The sequence below is a fragment of the Podarcis vaucheri genome, assembly GCF_965113315.1.
Source record: "Podarcis vaucheri genome assembly, chromosome: 1".
Lineage (NCBI taxonomy): Eukaryota > Metazoa > Chordata > Lepidosauria > Squamata > Lacertidae > Podarcis > Podarcis vaucheri.
The window spans coordinates 109,291,064-109,309,810 of NC_138759.1; the positions used below are offsets into that span (position 1 = coordinate 109,291,064).

The 18,747-nt window shown below is 45.0% G+C and overlaps 1 protein-coding gene across 16 annotated transcripts in view; it reads right to left on the bottom strand.

Moving 5' to 3' along the window:
• Positions 1-18,747, bottom strand: part of BAZ2B (bromodomain adjacent to zinc finger domain 2B) — a 194,458-nt gene that overhangs the window by 27,219 nt on the left and 148,492 nt on the right. For 12 of the 16 annotated variants that reach the window (XM_082196983.1, XM_082196984.1, XM_082196988.1 and 9 more), the window contains 5 exons: positions 17,760-17,804; positions 17,463-17,489; positions 16,135-16,200; positions 7,967-8,107; positions 6,807-7,061 (listed from right to left, as the gene is read on the bottom strand). In XM_082196983.1, the coding sequence (XP_082053109.1) occupies positions 6,807-7,061; positions 7,967-8,107; positions 16,135-16,200; positions 17,463-17,489; positions 17,760-17,804 (534 nt within the window). The remainder of the gene's footprint in view (positions 1-6,806; positions 7,062-7,966; positions 8,108-16,134; positions 16,201-17,462; positions 17,490-17,759; positions 17,805-18,747) is intronic. The other 4 variants (XM_082196982.1, XM_082196978.1, XM_082196980.1 and 1 more) reach the window with 1 other exon arrangement.

Here is an 18,747-nt window from a genome sequence, read left to right on the forward strand (position 1 = left end):
CTGAAGATGACGAGTGAGACCTCGTCGAAACGTCGCACAGACACCCCGACTCTTACACGGGAAGACACCCGAAGACACCAAAACCTGCATATATATATATATATATATCCCAGCATCCTAGTCTCATAGTGCCCAGCCAGAACTGCCTATGGGAAGTCCACAAGCAGGACTTGGGTGAAAAATCACAATGACTTCAATAGGGTTAAGTGAGCCTCGTTTTATAACAGAAGTGCAGCAGTGGCAAGGGGGGTGGAGGGTAAGTGGCTGTGGCTCTCTCTCCCTTTGATGCCACTGCCCTTCACCAGGGCAGGATGAGGCAGCAGTGAGGCTGGAGGAGGAGCTCTGGACTGGCAGCACCAGCACCCCCGCATTCATCCCACCCCATCCCACCCCACAGCATCACTGTGACCAGGAAGAGGCCTGAGCCACTTTGCCTCCCCGCATCCCTCCTTCCCGCCGCCCCGCCATGCCGCTGTTGGATAAACGTTTACACTTCAGCTGGCTTTGGCAGGCTATCTGTGATCAGCATACCAGCTGAGCTCTCCTCAATTTCTTGCTCTCACTGGTAGTTTAGTAAATTGCAGGCCAAGTTTGCAAGGAGATAAAATGTAATCAAACCAACAGTAGTCTCAATTCTTTTTTTGAGTGCCTGTAGGGTTGGGGAAACCCCAATATATTTTTTTAAAACTATATTGTTAAAAAAAAAACCCACTAAGTGGGGGAGGGGTAGAACTAGAATGCAGTAACCTTGAAGAAAGCATGGCTGGCTGGCATAGCAAACTGGACACCTGCGCACTGTAATATTTTGTTGCAGGTCCAACTTGTTCTAATAAGAATACACTTTGTCATTTAAAGATGCCCCTGATGCATTGCTTGACAGCAGAGGAAGAGCTAGACCTGCTTTTCAGGCAGTACCACTTCAGGATATAGTTGGGACTCCGATGACCGAATGCTCCTCCATACAATAAAATAAAACCCTTGCACATAGAATAGGTTCCAGGGATTCACGCTTCCCTGACACGAAAGGGTCTCTACGCCCCCCCCCCCCCGTATTTATGTATAGGGATTTATGTTTTGTTATGAAGAGCATTCAATTACTACAAAATCTGGGATTTTGAAGTGGTATAGCCCAGACACACATTTATATCCTCCTCTTCTCTTTGTGAAAACTGGGACATGGATTTTTTCCCCTGTCTCACACCAAAGTTACTGTCAGGGAACTGACATCGGAGGAAAGGGAAGTGGTAAGGCTCCCAGAGACTGGGAGAGAGTCAACAGCCAAAGCAGGGACCAGCAGGGGGAGCGCGGGGTCTCGGGAGGAGGATCTCAGTAATGCTGAGAGAGACGCAGCAGCCCAGGCAGGAAGCAGCAGGGGAGAGAAAGGGGTGAGAGACACTTCGAGCGAAAATAGCGGGGAGGTGTCAGAAGCTACTGCAGGGAGACCCATGCTTCGCCGGAAGCTGCCACGTCGTGAGTCCAGGAGACGCGTTTCCGTTAAGGAACTTCTTTGCTGGAAGCGCTTCCGCAGACAGCCACTGTCAGACTCTACTAGTGACTAGAGCAGACATGTCTGAGGAGCTCTGTCACACACAGAGGTTTGTGGGGTCGCACAAACTCTGAAGGGGCACAATTTTAAGCACAAGCAGCTAACCATCCCCTGACAGCAGTCTGACAGTCTCTGTACGCTGCCTGTGCAGGAGAAAGCATCATGAGCAACCCAGTCGGAACCGGAGACGCAGGGGTTGGAGCTGGTCCAAGCTTGGAAGAAAGGTATCAAGCTCTGGAGGTCCAACTTGCGCTGCAGACGGCGAGGCTCGAGGAGAGAAGGGCTCAGGATGCTGACAAAAAGGGGAGAACCACTCAGTTCCCCAGAAAGGTACCAGGATTGGTGCAGAAGTTTGGGGGGGACCCCAAGGATTACCATGCCTTTAGGACTGAGATGCAATATGCTCTGAATGTGCAGTTTGATGAGTTCCCTGATGAGGAATCGCGAGTTGCGTTCGTAATTGGGCATCTTGAGAAGGGGGCGCGGGACTGGGTTCGACCCCTGATGGCAACGCACAACGATATCCTAAAGGACACTATGAAATTCTTTCGTGCAATGGATATCATGTTTTCCAGCGATATTGAGGAAGGGGTGGTACGCAGACAGCTAATGGCTTGCAAGCAGGGAAGCAGATCTGTCCGTGAGTACTGGACTGAATTTACCATGCTGATTCACAGATTGGGGTGGGATTTATCGGCGGCACCCATTCAGATGCTATTTGAAGAAGGTCTTTCTTCAGCTGTGAAAGACGAGCTGGCCAGGAGCCCCAGGGCGGGGTCTATGGATCAGCTGACCAAATCTGCGCTGACCATTGGAGCGCGCCAGGAGGCAAGAGCCTTGGAGAGGCGGGAAGGGAGAGGGGAACGTTGGAAGGAGTTACGCATTCCAGACATTCCTGAGCCAGCTTTCCCGCCGGCAGAGCCGATGGAAATCGGAACAGCCCGCGCGCGCGCAGTTTCAAAGCCCAGTGAGGGGGCGAAGAAGGAGGGAAAGGGAGCCCGGAAATGCTATCTCTGCCAACAGCCAGGCCACTTTGCCAGAGTCTGCCCCCAGAGGAAGGAATGGCAAGGGATGGTGGGAGCTGTTGAGGGGGAAGAGCAGGGAGAAACGGAGCAGGTAAAAGCCAACGCCTGGTTGCCAGCAGGGCACTGCAGCCAGGCCAAAGAGCAGTGAAAGTGCCCCTTCCCCAAGTGCCAGTGCCAGAAGCTCCTCGACCTGCTCTAGTGATTGAAGTGTCTCTAGAGCTGCAAAATGGACACCCCCTAAAAATAAAGGCGCTGTTGGACTCAGGCAGCTCCTGCAATTTCATGAGCAAGGAGTTTGCTGCTGAGCACCAGATACAGACTATCCCTTTAAGCAACCCCCTGCAGGTGACCACGATTGATGGCAGGGAACTGTTGGGAGGAGGCGTCAGCTTGCAGACCGTCCCAATGATAATGAGGGTGGCAAGGCACACAGAACTGATAGCGTTTAATGTGGCCACCTTGGGAGGCGCTCCCATTATTTTGGGAATGAGCTGGCTAGCCCTACATGATCCGCTGGTGGGCTGGCATCAAAGAGTGGTTTCCTTCGGTTCCGCACACTGCTTAGAACACTGCAGGGCGGAAAAGGGGTCAGCAGGGGCCCAAGCCACCCTAGCAGGGACGGAAGTGATGGAGAAGGGGAAGGTGCCACCACAGTATGCTGATCTCAGCGACGTGTTCAGCGAGAAGGAAGCTGACCAACTACCCCCGCATAGGCCCTTTGATTGCCAGATCAATTTACTCCCTGGAGCACAGCTTCCTGTAGGCAAGTTGTATGCCATGTCAGACAGGGAGATGCAGGAGTTGCGAGCGTTCATTGACAAGAACCTGAAGAGAGGCTTCATCAGAGAGTCCAAGGCAGCGGGGGGTAGCCCAGTGTTTTTTGTGGATAAAAAAAACACGGACAAGCCGAGGCTGGTATGTGACTTTCGGGCCCTAAATGCAGTGACAGAGCCGGCGGCTTTTCCTATGCCCAGGATTGATGATATTTTGACCAGGGTGCGAAAAGGAAAGATTTTTACAAAGCTGGACCTAAGGGGGGCGTACAACCTGATACGTATAAGGAAAGGGGATGAATGGAAGACCACCATGTTCACCCCTTTGGGGGCATTTGAATACCTCGTTATGCCTTTTGGATTACAAACAGGCTCCGCGTGTTTTCAAGCCTTCATGAACCACGTACTGGGGCCTTTGCTCTACAAGAATTGCGTGGCCTTCTTAGATGACGTGTTGGTGTATTCGGAGAATGAGGAGCAACATGTGAGAGACGTCAGAGAAGTGTTGAGCAGGCTGCAAGCCAACAGACTGTGGGTGAAACTGGAGAAGTGTCAGTTTCATACCAAGGAGGTGGAATTCCTGGGGTACCGCTTGTCAGACAAGGGGTTGGCCATGGACCCCGGCAAGGTTCAAGCGGTGCTGGAATGGAAAACACCCAAGACCAAGAAGGATGTGCAGAGGTTCCTAGGGTTTGGAAACTTTTATCGTAAGTTCATCCGAAACTTCGCCCACCTGACGGCGCCCATCACGGACTGTCTCAGCAGCAAAAAGAAGTTTGTTTGGACGGGGGAGGCGGAGCGAGCGTTTGAGGAACTGAAAAGGGCCTTCGCCTCTGACGAACAACTTCTACATGTGGATTTACAAAAAAAGCTGAGGGTCGAAACAGACGCTTCTGACAGAGCCATAGGGGCGGTGCTTCTTCTGCAGCCGGGGAAGGAGGGGTCAGAGTGGCGACCGTGTGCTTTCTTTTCGCGAAAGCTGAACAAATCTGAGAGAAACTACACGGTGCACGACCGGGAACTTCTTGCGATTTATGAGGCCTTCCGGAGATGGAGGCACCTACTAATTGGTGCACAACAGAAGGTGCAAGTGTGCACGGACCATAAGAATCTAGAGTATTGGAGAACTGCGCGAGTGCTCAACCAAAGGCAGTTGAGATGGGCCCAGGAGTTCTCCAAATTTAACTTTGAGATTTGTTACGTACCAGGCCCGGAGAACGTTAGGGCGGACGCTCTCTCACGCAAACCTGAATATTTGGAGGGAGAGGGTGCACCCGAAGAGACCCATGTTATTCCCGAGGACCGCTGGGTGTGTGGGGCGGCTTTGGTGGGGCAAAGGGAACTGGTAGAGGGAACGGTGCAGGATGCATACGCCCAGGACAAACTCAGGGGTCTCAGGAGGGAGGGAGACAAACCCGGGGGTTTTGAGGAGAGAAACGGGGCGTTGTACTACAAGGGAGCGTTATACATACCTGAAGGGGAATTGAGGGAAAAGGTACTCAAGCAACTGCACGATAGCCCCACAGCAGGGCATTTTGGGCAACACAAAACCATGTGGCTGGTTACCAGGGAATTCTGGTGGCCCAAGGTCAGGGAAGATGTGCGTGAATATGTGAGAGGGTGTGACCGATGTCAACGAGCCAAGGGGGAGAGGCGGGCACCGGCAGGTTTATTAGAACCACTACCCACGCCGGAAAGACCATGGGAGGCAGTGGCAATAGATTTCATGACTGATCTGCCCAGGTCCAAAGGGAAGACAGCCATTATGGTTGTGGTAGACCTGTTAACCAAGATGGCCCACTTTATAGCCTGCTCACATGCGGTCACAGCAGAAGAAACCGCTAAATTGTTTGTGGAAAATGTGTTTAGGTTGCATGGTGCCCCCTTGAGGGTGGTTTCGGACCGAGGGAAACAATTTACTTCCAGGTTCTGGAGGAAGCTCATGAGCCTATTGCATGTAGAGGTGAATTTTTCCACTGCCCGTCATCCAGAAACCAATGGGCAGGCGGAAAGAGCTAATGGTGTCCTCCAGCAATATTTGAGGTGTTATGTGAATGACAGAGAGAATGATTGGGTGGAGAAGCTGGCGTTGGCAGAATTTGCCTATAACAATGCAGAGAACGTGTCCACGGGGATGAGCCCTTTTTTGGCCAATCACGGGTGTCATCCCCGAGCCTTCCCAGGGGGGGAGGGGGAGAACTGGAGCGTTCCTGCCGCAGAACAGTTCGTTGAAGAAATGGAAGCGATCCATCGCCAGCTCCAACTTAATTTAAACAGGGCGAAGGAGGAATATAAGAGGCAGGCAGACAAAACCAGAAGGGAAGGGGAAAGCATTAGGGTGGGGGACCAGGTGTGGCTGTCCACCCAAGGGTTACCATTTAAAGGAGGTTGTAAGAAGTTAAGACCCAAAAGACTGGGCCCATTTGAAGTCACGCAACAGGTCAACCCAGTGGCTTTCAGACTCCGGTTACCGAACCACATGAAGTTGCACCCAGTGTTCCACAGATCATTGCTGTCACCGTATATAGGGGACAGAGAGGGGAGGGTCAATAGGGGACCAGCTATGGAGGAAAAAGAACACAGCTACCATGTAGCGGAGATTCTCGATTCCAGGTGGAGGGGAGAGCAAGTAGAGTATTTGGTAATGTGGGAAGGGGAGCCGGAGTCGGAAAACACCTGGGTCAGGGCAGAGGATGTAGATGACGAGGTTTTGATTGAAACTTTTCATCAGAGATTCCCTAGAAAACCCCAGCCAGTGGCAAGGTTCCGGAGGGAATACTTCGCCACCACCGACGACGAAGAAGAGTTGGAGGGGTTCGCTGATTCCGAGGTGGAGGAGGATTCAGCGAGTCGGAACGAAGACCGATGGAGGGAATTGTTCGAGACGTCTGAAGATGAAGAGGATTCTTTTAGGGGTTTCAGCTCCTCACCGCCCAGAGGAGAAAGTAGGGGCGGGGGAGAGGGGGGCCCTGGAGGGGAGGTGGATGTCAGGGAACTGACATCGGAGGAAAGGGAAGTGGTAAGGCTCCCAGAGACTGGGAGAGAGTCAACAGCCAAAGCAGGGACCAGCAGGGGGAGCGCGGGGTCTCGGGAGGAGGATCTCAGTAATGCTGAGAGAGACGCAGCAGCCCAGGCAGGAAGCAGCAGGGGAGAGAAAGGGGTGAGAGACACTTCGAGCGAAAATAGCGGGGAGGTGTCAGAAGCTACTGCAGGGAGACCCATGCTTCGCCGGAAGCTGCCACGTCGTGAGTCCAGGAGACGCGTTTCCGTTAAGGAACTTCTTTGCTGGAAGCGCTTCCGCAGACAGCCACTGTCAGACTCTACTAGTGACTAGAGCAGACATGTCTGAGGAGCTCTGTCACACACAGAGGTTTGTGGGGTCGCACAAACTCTGAAGGGGCACAATTTTAAGCACAAGCAGCTAACCATCCCCTGACAGTTACCATAAAGAATATCCATTACCTTGTATCCTGCTATCAGTCCTGGATCGCAAATCGCAGCAGAGAGCAGCCTCACAAGCAAGTCTTGTACTTCTCCCATGCTGTCGCCTATGTTCAACAACCCCTCTTGAAGGACACTTAAGCTGGGGACATCCAGGTTCACATCAAAGCCAAGGACTTTACCAAAGTTGCGTAGAAACTGCACCACCATGAGACAGTCTGAAAAAGTACTTCCGGAGAGAACCAGGCCCGGGATGCGAGGCAACTCTGGCAAAGGCTGAAAAACAGAGAAGTGTCACCTTGAATGAAAACCACTTGCAAAGCTAATGCAAGGCAAAAATCTAAAAATAAATACATAAACCCCAATTAGTGCCTAAAGACACTCACACACTCCAAATCACAATAGTGCAGCTACTTCGGGGGGGACGGGACGGGACAGGACACCCATATTTTCCCAGCAACCATATATTTATTATTATTTATGAATGGTATTTCTATGCTGACCCATAATTAAAGTTCTCCAGACTGTGTACATAAACACTATTGCAATACAAATGCAATTGCAGATAAATTTCAGTTTCAGTTCTGGGGAAACACGACCTTCTCTTAAGAGTACTGTTTTCCTGAGGTATTGTGCAAAATAAGCAAACAGAAGCCCTACATCAGTTGCACTACTGATAATCCAGAGAGAGAGAGAGAGAGAGAGAGAGAGAAGAAAAGTTGTAGTATCAGACCAAAAGCCTTTCAAATCCAACGTCTTTTTTCCAACAGTGGGGCAACAGATGCTGCCTTTGGAAAGCACACAAGCAGGAACGACGGAAATAGCTGCAATGCAAAACTTTTAAAGAGGCATAATGGAGGCTACTGGAGAATTCTAAAAGAGCTGGCTTGGCAAAAGTCTGCTAAATAGGCCACCTGAGCTCCAAACATTCAAATGTCCACTGCTGATTAATAATAAAAAAGACAAAGAATACCATTGTCCTAATATTTACTTTAGAATTACCACACTTTAGACCACACTTGAAATAATATTATCAAGTAATCTAAAGTAAAAGAGGAATGGTTGGAAAGGCAGCGACAGTAAGAAAAATTAATTATTGTAACAATGGCAGATGAAGGAAAAGAGGAGCAACATAAAAAGGGGCAAGGAAGTAAAAAGTAAATTTACATTATTCTGATTACCTTCTGGTCTGCTAAGCACATATCTTCATTAGGCTTCTTTAGCTCCTTAGCCATTTCTAATTCCAATCTTCGCTGTTCCAGTTTACGCTCTTTATTTAATCTCTTTTCATCACGTTTCTCTTGTTTTAACCGCTCCTTTTCCTTAAATAGCACAGAAAGGATAGAAAATTAAAGTCACACATTCTACTTACAAAGGAGCAATTTAAGAATTTGAAAAGCAGTAGTTATACAATCTTAATAATCACTACAGCAATTAAACCATGTGGATTTAAAATAAAAGGCAACACACACAAACCCCAACTTTTTTAAAAAAGGAAGAACCATCCTGAGGGTTAGATGATCTGCAATACTGCTTTTTCAAGCAAATGCCCAATTCTGCAAGAGACATCCATTTTCCTCACAGGACTTTAAAGAGACAGTATACAGATGACTTGTCCAATGCTAAATTTCTGCCATTGCACAGTAGTGGTCAGCTCTGGAATGTGCTTTCAATGTCATGAATTAATCCTGTAGTACGTAAATAACATAAACAAGTGTCTCATGAATACTTAAGAGTGCCTTTCTCTCACTACTGGAGAACCCAAGCCTGTTCCTAAATCCTTAGGATTAAGGAGGTTTCCCCGAGTTGTGTAGAATGGTGACTAGGGCAAGTTTGGGCCTCAGCACCTCTTCTTTTTGAATAGATTAACTAACTAACTAACTAACTAACTAACTAACTAACTAACTAACTGTGGTTGAGAGGGAGAGAAAAAAGGTAAAGGTAAAGGGAACCCTGACCGCTAGGTCCAGTTGTGGCCGACTCTGGGGTTGCGGTGCTCATCTCGCTTTATTGGCCAAGGGAGCCGGCCAAGGGAGCATGACTAAGCCACTTCTGGTGAACCAGAGCAGCGCACGGAAACGCCGTTTACCCTCCTGCCGGAGTGGTACCTATTTATCTGCTTGCACTTTGCTGTGCTGTGCTTTCGAACTGCTAGGTTGGCAGGAGCAGGGACCGAGCAACGGGAGCTCACCTCGTTGTGGGGATTCAAACCGCCGACCTTCTGATCAGCAAGCCCTAGGCTCTGCGGTTTGGACCACAGCGCCATGGTACTTGTACTCAAATGAGTGATTGCTCCTTAAGTAAAATAGGAAGAGTGTATTTGCTACGCACCATGGAGGTGCACAGATTTTTCAACCCTTGAGGCTATCTATCACGGATATATGCCCAGAGATTTGCTCCAAAAGAAGACAAGTCTTCAAACACAAGAAATGCTCAGGAGCTCTTGTGCAATGGATGGGTGGCAGCAGAGGGAGGAGAGAATCTTCTCTTCTGCTGCAGCTCCTAGAGAAAGATGGCACCCTGTTCTGAAGTAGTGTATTTCCAAGGTACAATGGTGTGCAGGGAGCTGTAGAGGAAAGGGAGAGGTGGGACAGGGCCTTTCTGTGAGTTAGGATCCAAGCCACTGTCTTAATTTACTTTTTATGGGGGGGGGGTGTCGTTTAATGTAACCAGGATTCCAGCTAGTCGTATGGGCAACTATCAGCCGTTAACAGGTCTCCACAAAGCCACAAGAAAGATGGCAGAAGTACATGCAACAAATATATGTGCAGAATGAGACCCAGAAACTGCTTTAGAACAGACACAAGCAGATTGGAATAGACTTTACTAAACAAGACATCTGAATCAGTGCCTCGTGAAATACAACCAAATGAATTCTTACCAGGCGGTATAGAAAAAAATATGTATTTTAAAACAATTACTTGATTTGACAGATGCTGAGAAGATTTACTAAGTTGGTTTTACTAAGTTTTACTAAGGTGGTTTTACAGAGGTGGTTGCAGGTGGTCATATAATATTGTGGCTTTTGAAATAATGCAGAATAAAATATTTGTTCAGCTAAGTCTTCCTCTCACTGCACTGCCTTTTCTTGCCCATATTATGTGTCCCTCACAAGGCAAATAGCAGATTCAGGGGGACAGCAATTTTCATGGAAACCACAGAGCAGGGGCCCAAACATAACTCACCGGTGACTGCAATTTAAATAATAAAAATGAGGCACTTTGAGTGCGTTCATAGATTTAACGTATTATTAATGCCATAGAGGAGGAAAATACACAAATAACTTGTTCATTTTATCTACACAGGCGGGGGTGGGGGGTGGGCAGGGCAGGAAAATAAGTGTTCTTTCCAGAGGGATGGTATCTACAGTGAGGAATGTAAAATTATATTGTTTGTTTTAAGACAACACAGCATTATGGAAAAATATAGGCAATGCAAAGGAGTGCTTTGACCAATTGCTATAAAACTTTACAACATCTATGACTGTAAACCCTTTCTGCCAGTGCATTTGCAGTATTACCTCTGGTATATGGTCAATGTTTTTTTGCCTTTTATGATGCTGCTGGGTACCTTAGATTTTTGTTCTGGGCTTAATTAAAAGTGAGAATCTGTTTTCTGCGACAGTGACTCGCACTCAAATTTAAAAGGCATAAATTTTAAGATACAAGGGAATACTGGAGGTCACAAGGAGAATAAAAGAACGCTAATAAAGCAGAAGTTTACACAAGGCAGATACAAAAGGAAAAAATCCCCACAAATACTGGACAGCCTGACAGAAGATCAAACCATGGGTGCATTGCAGAAAGAGGCATGTCGGTGTGTGTCTGTGTGTATTTACCACCCTTTTAAACATTTATCCCAGGATGCTTTCCAAAGCAAATTAAGAAAAACAGCATAAAGATATAGAATAATCAAACCAACAACAACAAAGATATAGGATCAACAAAATCAACAAACGAATAACACATGGTGGCAATTTTAAAGCTAGTTAATAACCAACTGATGGGCCTTAAGACACGTGTAGGTATCACTATACCAGTGGAAAGGAGCTTTGTCAGTAGGGCTTTCAGCCTGGCTAGTATATATGCCAAGAAAGAGAGAGCTCCACAGTCTTAAATATACCCCCACAGGCTTAAACATATCACCAGTAGAATGCCATTGGCAGTAAGGCTTGAAAGAGGGCCGGGTACTGAGGTCTAGGATCCACAGGATCAAACACCTCGCCCTCCGCCCCATTCTCCTAAAAAGGCCAAAATACTATGCTAGCTCTGCAGCTGCTGTAGCAATTTCCTCTCTCATTAATATCAATAGCAGGGGGAAATGGGGGAAGCCCCAAAATGTGACACCCCCCCCAAATTTCTGCCCTAACTGGACTGAGCCAGGAGGACTTAGGAAGTGGTGGCTCTTCCACCATGGGATCTCTCTCGTCACCATACCCTATGATATTTCCACCCTCTGCCCAATAGTGACTGTGACAATGGGGTCTAGGCCACTGGGTGTATGCTTACGAGCAGGGGTGCCATCTTGCCCTCAGGATTGTGGGTGCCCGCCGCCACAACAATCCATGTCCAAGCCTCGCCCCCCCCCCCCAGCCGAAAGGGTGCTTTGCTGGCTGGCTGCGGAGGGCAGAGCTGAACTGCTTCTCCCTCAGTGGCGGAGCTACTGCCGTCTGCCGGCTTTTCTCATACAGTGGTACCTTGGGTTACAGACACTTCAGGTTACAGCCTCGGCTAACCCAGAAATAGTACCTCGGGTTAAGAACTTTGCTTCAGGATGAGAACAGAAATTACGCAGCAGCGGCGCGGCAGCAATGGGAGGCCCCATTAGCTAAAGTGGTACCTCAGGTTAAGAACAGTTTCAGGTTAAGAACAGACCTCCAGAACGAATTAAGTTCTTAACCTGAGGTACCACTGTACTTTGTGGGTGCCCGGCCCCCACAATTATATAAATGTGGGTTCCCAAGCAACCACAGCCCTTGGGAGTTGGCTCCTAGGCTTATGAGACACAGTAGATCTTGCTTTTCCATGGTCTACCGTATAAAGAAATATTGCATGGCAAAGGTACAGTGTGCAGGGGGGAATAGTCATGGGGTGAGTCTGGGCAATAGATGCAATCTATTGGTGCATTTGTGCATGTCCTCAATACCTTACAGGAGGGCACACTGGGCAGAGAAGAATCACGCCGATTGGACTGCAGTGTAATTTATATTACCTGACTACCAAAATACTCGGCTTGCAAATAAATAGTGCCACTTCTTTGTGTTGCTCAAAGAAGGTGCTGTGCATCTTAAAGGCTCAGGAAAACACATTTGTTGGCTACGCACAACCTGCAGGTCCTACTGTACTCCTCCCCCCCCTGAAGTCATGCTATTCTTTCACCATTGTTCTGGGGAAATGACATTTAATCATCTGCAGTGTTACTTACACCAACTTCAAATTAATAAAACATTCTTGGCTCTCACACTCAATTTTATTGATTTTAAACGGTCAAAGTGTATACGCAGAACACTTAAAACTGAAAGATGGGTTTTGTTAAGTAAAACTAGGTCTGGAATCCCGCACGGCATGTTCAATAGGAAACGAGGTAATATAAATCTTTAGCAATGATGGAATATCCACAGCGCAAGAATCACCCGGGTGCTGTGAATTTAATTCTGCTTTCAAACTGCTTATTAGACAACTTGTGAAACCTGAGATACACTCCCATATTATGACTGCCTACAAAACTGCTGACAGAGCTGCTTAGTGATAAATGCATGTTTAACAACCTTTTGTTGTTTATTGATCCTCTGAGAATTGGGTTGGGGGGAACCTATAGCATAATGATAATATTTTGCTACGCGGTTTTATGCAAGTAAAATGAATTTAAGTTTGTATTTGCTATTGTCTGGAATTTTAATGGCTAAAATAAGAGAACTCAGGAGAGCCCCGAAAAAAATATAATCATGGCAACACAGCCCATACCATAAACCACTCAAATAGTCCATGGTTTCTCATGATACTAGCAATACAGAAGGGAGGCCATAGTGAATGTCCTACTGGCAGGCATAGTCAGATGTACAGTGCCATTAGATTGCGCCTTCTCAGCACAACGGAATTTTCTCTCCAGGGAGTGTGAGTAGCCCCTTCACTCTGGAGAGAGCTGATTGTTTTTATTATGAGGACCACTGCAACATTTATGAAATGGTTTGTATTGCTGTTATTTTAACACATTTAGATTGCTTTCCAATTAATGTTTATCATAGGTGCCAATTCCCTGGGGCCCTGGGTGCCCCAGCATCCATAAAATTCCCCATAAATAGGCAAGGCACCCACAAATTTTGGTGCTATGGCAATGCACCCTGAATGGCAACCATGGCCCTGGGCACTCATGGTTGTGGGGCCAAGCTGACACACCTGATGTTTATTATCTATTTGCTTCTGTGGTTGTAAACAGGATTTTTTGTTGTTTAATGGATTTATTGCAAACCACCCTGGGATCAAAGGGTGGATAAACGATGGAATAAATAATAATTATCCCATTTCACTTTGCTCGTTATTTGTCATTTGCAACTGGAAAACTTGAGATATTGATTTAACACATACCATCCCTCTTTATAAACTCTGATGTTTCCTAAGGCACTATCTCATAGAAGGTTACCTCCACTTTTATTTAAAGTTACACACAAGAGTATGCACGGCACTGAGCAAAAGCAGGGAAACAGCAACATAGTGCAGTGCTCTCGCAATCTTTAATCTGGCTCTGTCTACACAATCCAAAAGCCTGCTTGAATAGGTACTTCAAACATGGTACTTCAAAAGGTATGAAACTCCCATTTTCAAAATTAAAAGTAATAATCTGGGGTGCTGTGCTGAACACATCTTTCACAGTTGCTAAATATTTTGTTTTAGTTCAGTTTAGTCCTGTCTGGAGTTCAGTGGTAAACCACCTGTTTTGCTTACAGAAGGACCCAAGTTCAGGACCAGGCACCAGAAGTTAAAAAGTTCAAGTAGCAGGTGATGCAAAAGACCCTCCTCCATCCAAGACCTTGAAGAGTCACTAGGAGTCAGAGTAGACTGGGGTTTTTTTTAAAACATAAGAATAATAATTTATTATTTGTACCCCGCCCATCTGTCTGGGTTTCCCCAGCCACTCTGGGCGGCTTCCAACAAAAGACCAAAAATACACTAAGATGTCACACATTAAAAACTTCCCTGAACAGGGGATGTCTTCTGAATGTCAGGTAGTTGTTTATCTCTTTGACATCGGATGGGAGGGCGTTCCACAGGGCGGGCGCCACTACCGAGAAGGCCCTCTGCCTGGTTCCCTGTAGCTTTGCTTCTCGCAATTAAGGGAACCACCAGAAGGCCCTCGGCACTGGACCTCAGCGCCCGGGCAGAACGATGGGGGTGGAGACGCTCCTTCAGGTATACTGGGCCGAGGCCGTTTACGAGATATAGCATTACTAGATTTCCCTTACAAGAGGACTCAGAAATAAATTCTACTTGCTCTTGTTTCAGACGAGGGAATTGGCATGCTACAGTTTGATTCTTTTGAAATCTGAAAAGCTTCGCTGAATCAAATTTTATCTGTCTCATGCAATTTAAAAACATATCTGAATGGATTTTTCCTCTTGCTGCGTTTCACAACACTGAGATAAATTCCTTTTAACTGCAAACTGTTTAGTTATATGTGATTTTGCTTTATTTAATCATCTCTATTTGCAGTATGTCCAATTAGACTTTTTAGAGAGATTAGATTTGGAAAAATAATAAGAATTTTAAAATGAAGTTGCGGACTTTTAAAATGCTGGCCTATGGATGTGTGATCATTAATAGCGCACACTGCAACTGGGCCAATTTGCTCTTATTTGTTTTATAGGCTGTTGTCATACAGTGTATTTCATAATTCTACCTGCTGACAGCCTTCCTTAACAAAATCCAACAATGAAGCACTTTATTTAAATAAAATTAAGTATCATATTAAATAAGGGCCCAACCCTTAAATATTTTGCTGCAAATCTCATACCCATACCTCTAAAATTGATGGCACCAGTAAAACAGGAATGAAATAGGAACTGCTATATAAGCACTGTAAGTGAAAGACCAAGGCTTGGATCCAAAGGTAAGCAGAGGGAAGGAAACTCAGTAAAGGAAACCTCCCCATCATTTCCTCTCCACCACAGCCACCTATATCCCTACCAAAGCTTTGGAGGGCCTTCAGATGTGGAACGCAGAATGGAACATGGAACAGGGCATGGGGGATGTTGGTGAAGGTGGTGTTGTCCAAGACTGTATCTCATGCTCGATTTAGAAAGGAAGATCCCTTGTCCTTTGAGATTGCCTTTCAAAAGGGTCTGACAGAATGTTAAAAGAGCTTAAAAGTAAATCCTGAAGGATATAAGGTATCTAACGAAGGAGGGCATGAGAAACTGCAATGCATAACAGATTCATTAATTTTACATTAATCAGGACAAAAGAAGGGTACAGTACAGCATGATGCTTTGAAAGTAAGGTGGGAAGAAAATGCCATACCCTACCGAAATGCTGATGGCAAAACCCACCAGAGTTATAGTCCGATTCCTCAGGTGCAGGGGATGAGAAAAACAAACACTGCTTTGGAATATTATTCACAATGGTAGATCTGCCCCCATGATTTACAAATAGTTCATGTCTCCAGTGTCACTGTTCAAAAACTTTACACGGTTTATTAATTAGAACTTACAAATTGCTTTCATTTACATTATATAGGTAAGTGACCCCTGTGATCAGCTGCAGGTTTTCAAAACCTCCACTGGTGAAAGGCTTCTTCCTCGCTACTCTAAGGTTGCATATTCTATATTCTAATGCTTTTACATCAGGTCTAGGACCCCATAGTTTTGAGAGTGTTGTGTACGTTCTATGCCAAGCCTTGTCTCTTCTGCATACTAGGTCAGACTACACAGGCAGGCAGGCGGGCATCTGCATAATGAACCAAATAGTTACCTCCATACTATGGCAGTTTTCAGAATCCACAAAATAAGACCAACAAACCTAATGGAAAGTACTATATATACACTTGGGGAGAAATAAAATCACATTTTGCCACATAAAATTTAGAAGTATGAAATGACCTAACTGCAAAACACAGAGGAAGCAAATACATTTTCCCCATTCAACATAGGATGATTTTGTGCCCTTGAAGTTATTTATCAATTCTGATTTTAAAAGATATATATATATTGTAGAGCGAGGAAAAGCTTCTATGCGAAGAACAAGGGAGGGGGGGCTATCACCCCATTTCAGAATTGTGATTTATTTTTATTTTTTCCCTTTTTCCCCTGTACAAAGAACGAGGAAAATAATATCCCGTTTCAGAGTTTTGTACTCACCTCAGCTTTTTTGCGTGCCTCCATAGCTTTCATAAGCATCATATGTTGCCTTCTCCTTTCCCGTTCCTATTAGAGCAGATAAAATCAGAACAAAGCAGTACTCCCACCTCAGGCATCACATTTTTTTTTTTTTAATTCCAAAAAGCTCAACAGGACATGTTTAGCATTAATAGACAAGTCAGGGGTATATGCTAAATAAAAGACGAGAATAGCCAAGTTTGTGCATGTTTTAGTTCAGGTTTAGAAAGCAAATACAAGGACAACTGAAAGCAAAAAAGGTACAGCGATGAACATGGAGACAGTGTAAAACAGAAGCATACAGATTTACTTATGGTCAGTTGTGAGGCTCCTTCAGAAGCTGGCAGAAAAAAAAGCATAATGGTTGGCTGGAACAGGTCAGTTACCTTACATCTGCTATAACGGAAAGCCTGCAATTACTAATGGAGTGGCCAATTAAGCAAAAGACTGTTAATGCAGATACTTTGAAAAGTAAACAAAAGTGTTTCTTTTAGATTTTAAAAAATAAAATAAAAAGCATTTTGACTACATATTGGTAGTAAATATGTATCTCTGAATATAAAATTAAGGATGCAGTCGATGGGGACTGAAATCAAGCTGTCAGTTTTAAAACTAGTTTCAGATAAAACTAGTCATACACGAATAAGAATGCAATAAGCTGATCATGTTTACTGTTGCGCTTAGGTAAGACACAGAAGCCGCACCATAGATTAAGGATATTGTGTTGAGTCCTGGACTAAAACACAATGCAAAAGAGTACAAAACTTCAAGATTCATTATCGGAACAAGATAATGTGGGTTTATTTTAATTTTTTTGCATTATGAAGGACAGCATGCTCTTCAATCCAATTCAGACTAAGTATTCCCAATTGTGCGATATTATTAAAAGTTTTGAAAAACAAAATTTCGTTTGAAAAATGAAACAAATAGGATTCCCAGAATCAAATGCAGAAGGTGCCTAGTGAAAATAGCTGGTAAAACCTAATATATGCCAAACACATAATTTTTTAAAATTTGGCTCCAAATATGTACTGCGGTCCAACTTAGTACTATGGCAACAATAACCCTGATATCAAGGCAGCAGCCTTGCATAGAAGTCATAGGGGTCAATTTATATAATAAGGTAAGTCGTGTTGTTTTGCTTTTACAGACAAGACAAGCAGATGTATGCAATGCACTGTGCTGGAAAGCCATGCAGCAGTATGTAATATGACAGCAGCCAGTGCTACATTTTATGCATTGCTATGACAACCATATCACAACCAAATCACAATGCGGTGTTAGATGTACAAAAATAAACATACCCATACCATATCTAGTCTATGCCTCTCCAACTCCTGGTAGAAAGAGTTGGCACAATATTATGAAACAGAAATCACAAAGAGTCAAAAAACCACTTTATAAAACCCCCAAAAGTTCCCAATACCAAAGCAAAGCAAATTTACCCATAAGGTGAAGGAAAACATTTAAGCAGAAATAAATATTTTTTTAAAATATATATATATATTTAAAAAGTAAAGAAAATTTGAAGATTTGCCCTCCAAAATAGTTTAGCTATATTGCATTAAAATAGCATTTATTTTTCTCATTAAGTGTTCGGTACAAACCTGATGCTTTAGAAGAACAGCTTGCTGTCTTCTCATTTCCTTTTCCTTAAAAACATGAAAAAAGAAAATCAAATATATGATAAATGAATCTTTCCACATCCCCCCCCCCCACCATCATGTAGGGTTTTCATGTTCTTTAGTCCCCACTTTTCTGTCCCCCCCCCCCTATAATAACCTGAATCAGCGTTTTGGATACCTTGAAAACAGAATGAATGGAAGAGGCACTGGAATGAATATTAAGTCATGTCAAGATCAGGAGTAAGATTACATGCTTTCCAAATGCTGCAGGTCAATGATCAAGTACGATTTTCATATTCTATGCAACACAGAAGTTGTATGCAATTATCAACCAAATCCTGGTTCCAAACTTACTGCTTGGTTCTCAGAAAGAACCCGAGTTCAGGTTAGAAACGCAAGGGGTCCCTTGTGAATGCACAGCTCCTTCTATGAGCAGAGCAGTAAATCTGGACTCAAACCAGGATCCATCCCAAGAGCTGCATGTGCTTCTGTTTGCACAAAGAAGAGTAGCCGACCCTGTCCCTGCTACAGCCTCTCAGATGCTGCATCTGACCTGAAAGAGGGGTTCGCACTGCTTGGGACAGAAATTAAACTAAGGGGTTGGGAAGGTGAAACCCCAAAATCCTTGTTGTGCAGTGCAGATAGAACATAGCACTTTGGTACACTGGCTTTGGTGTTTTTCATTTAAACCATCGGTGCTGCTCCCCAAGAAAATACCCAAAACTAGTACATGCATTTTTCAATGATTTTTTTTTACTACATACACACAAACTGTGTATCAGGTAAGCTTACAAATGTAGTGATATTTTTCTAAACACTTCATGTACACATACAAAACATACAGAGACACAGACACATATGCATAAAGAATAAAAGATACTGGATACGTTCCGACGATCTATTTCTGTTACATTTTTGACACAATATCATTGGCTTATGTGTTCAATCATACAGTCGTGTGTGTGTGTGT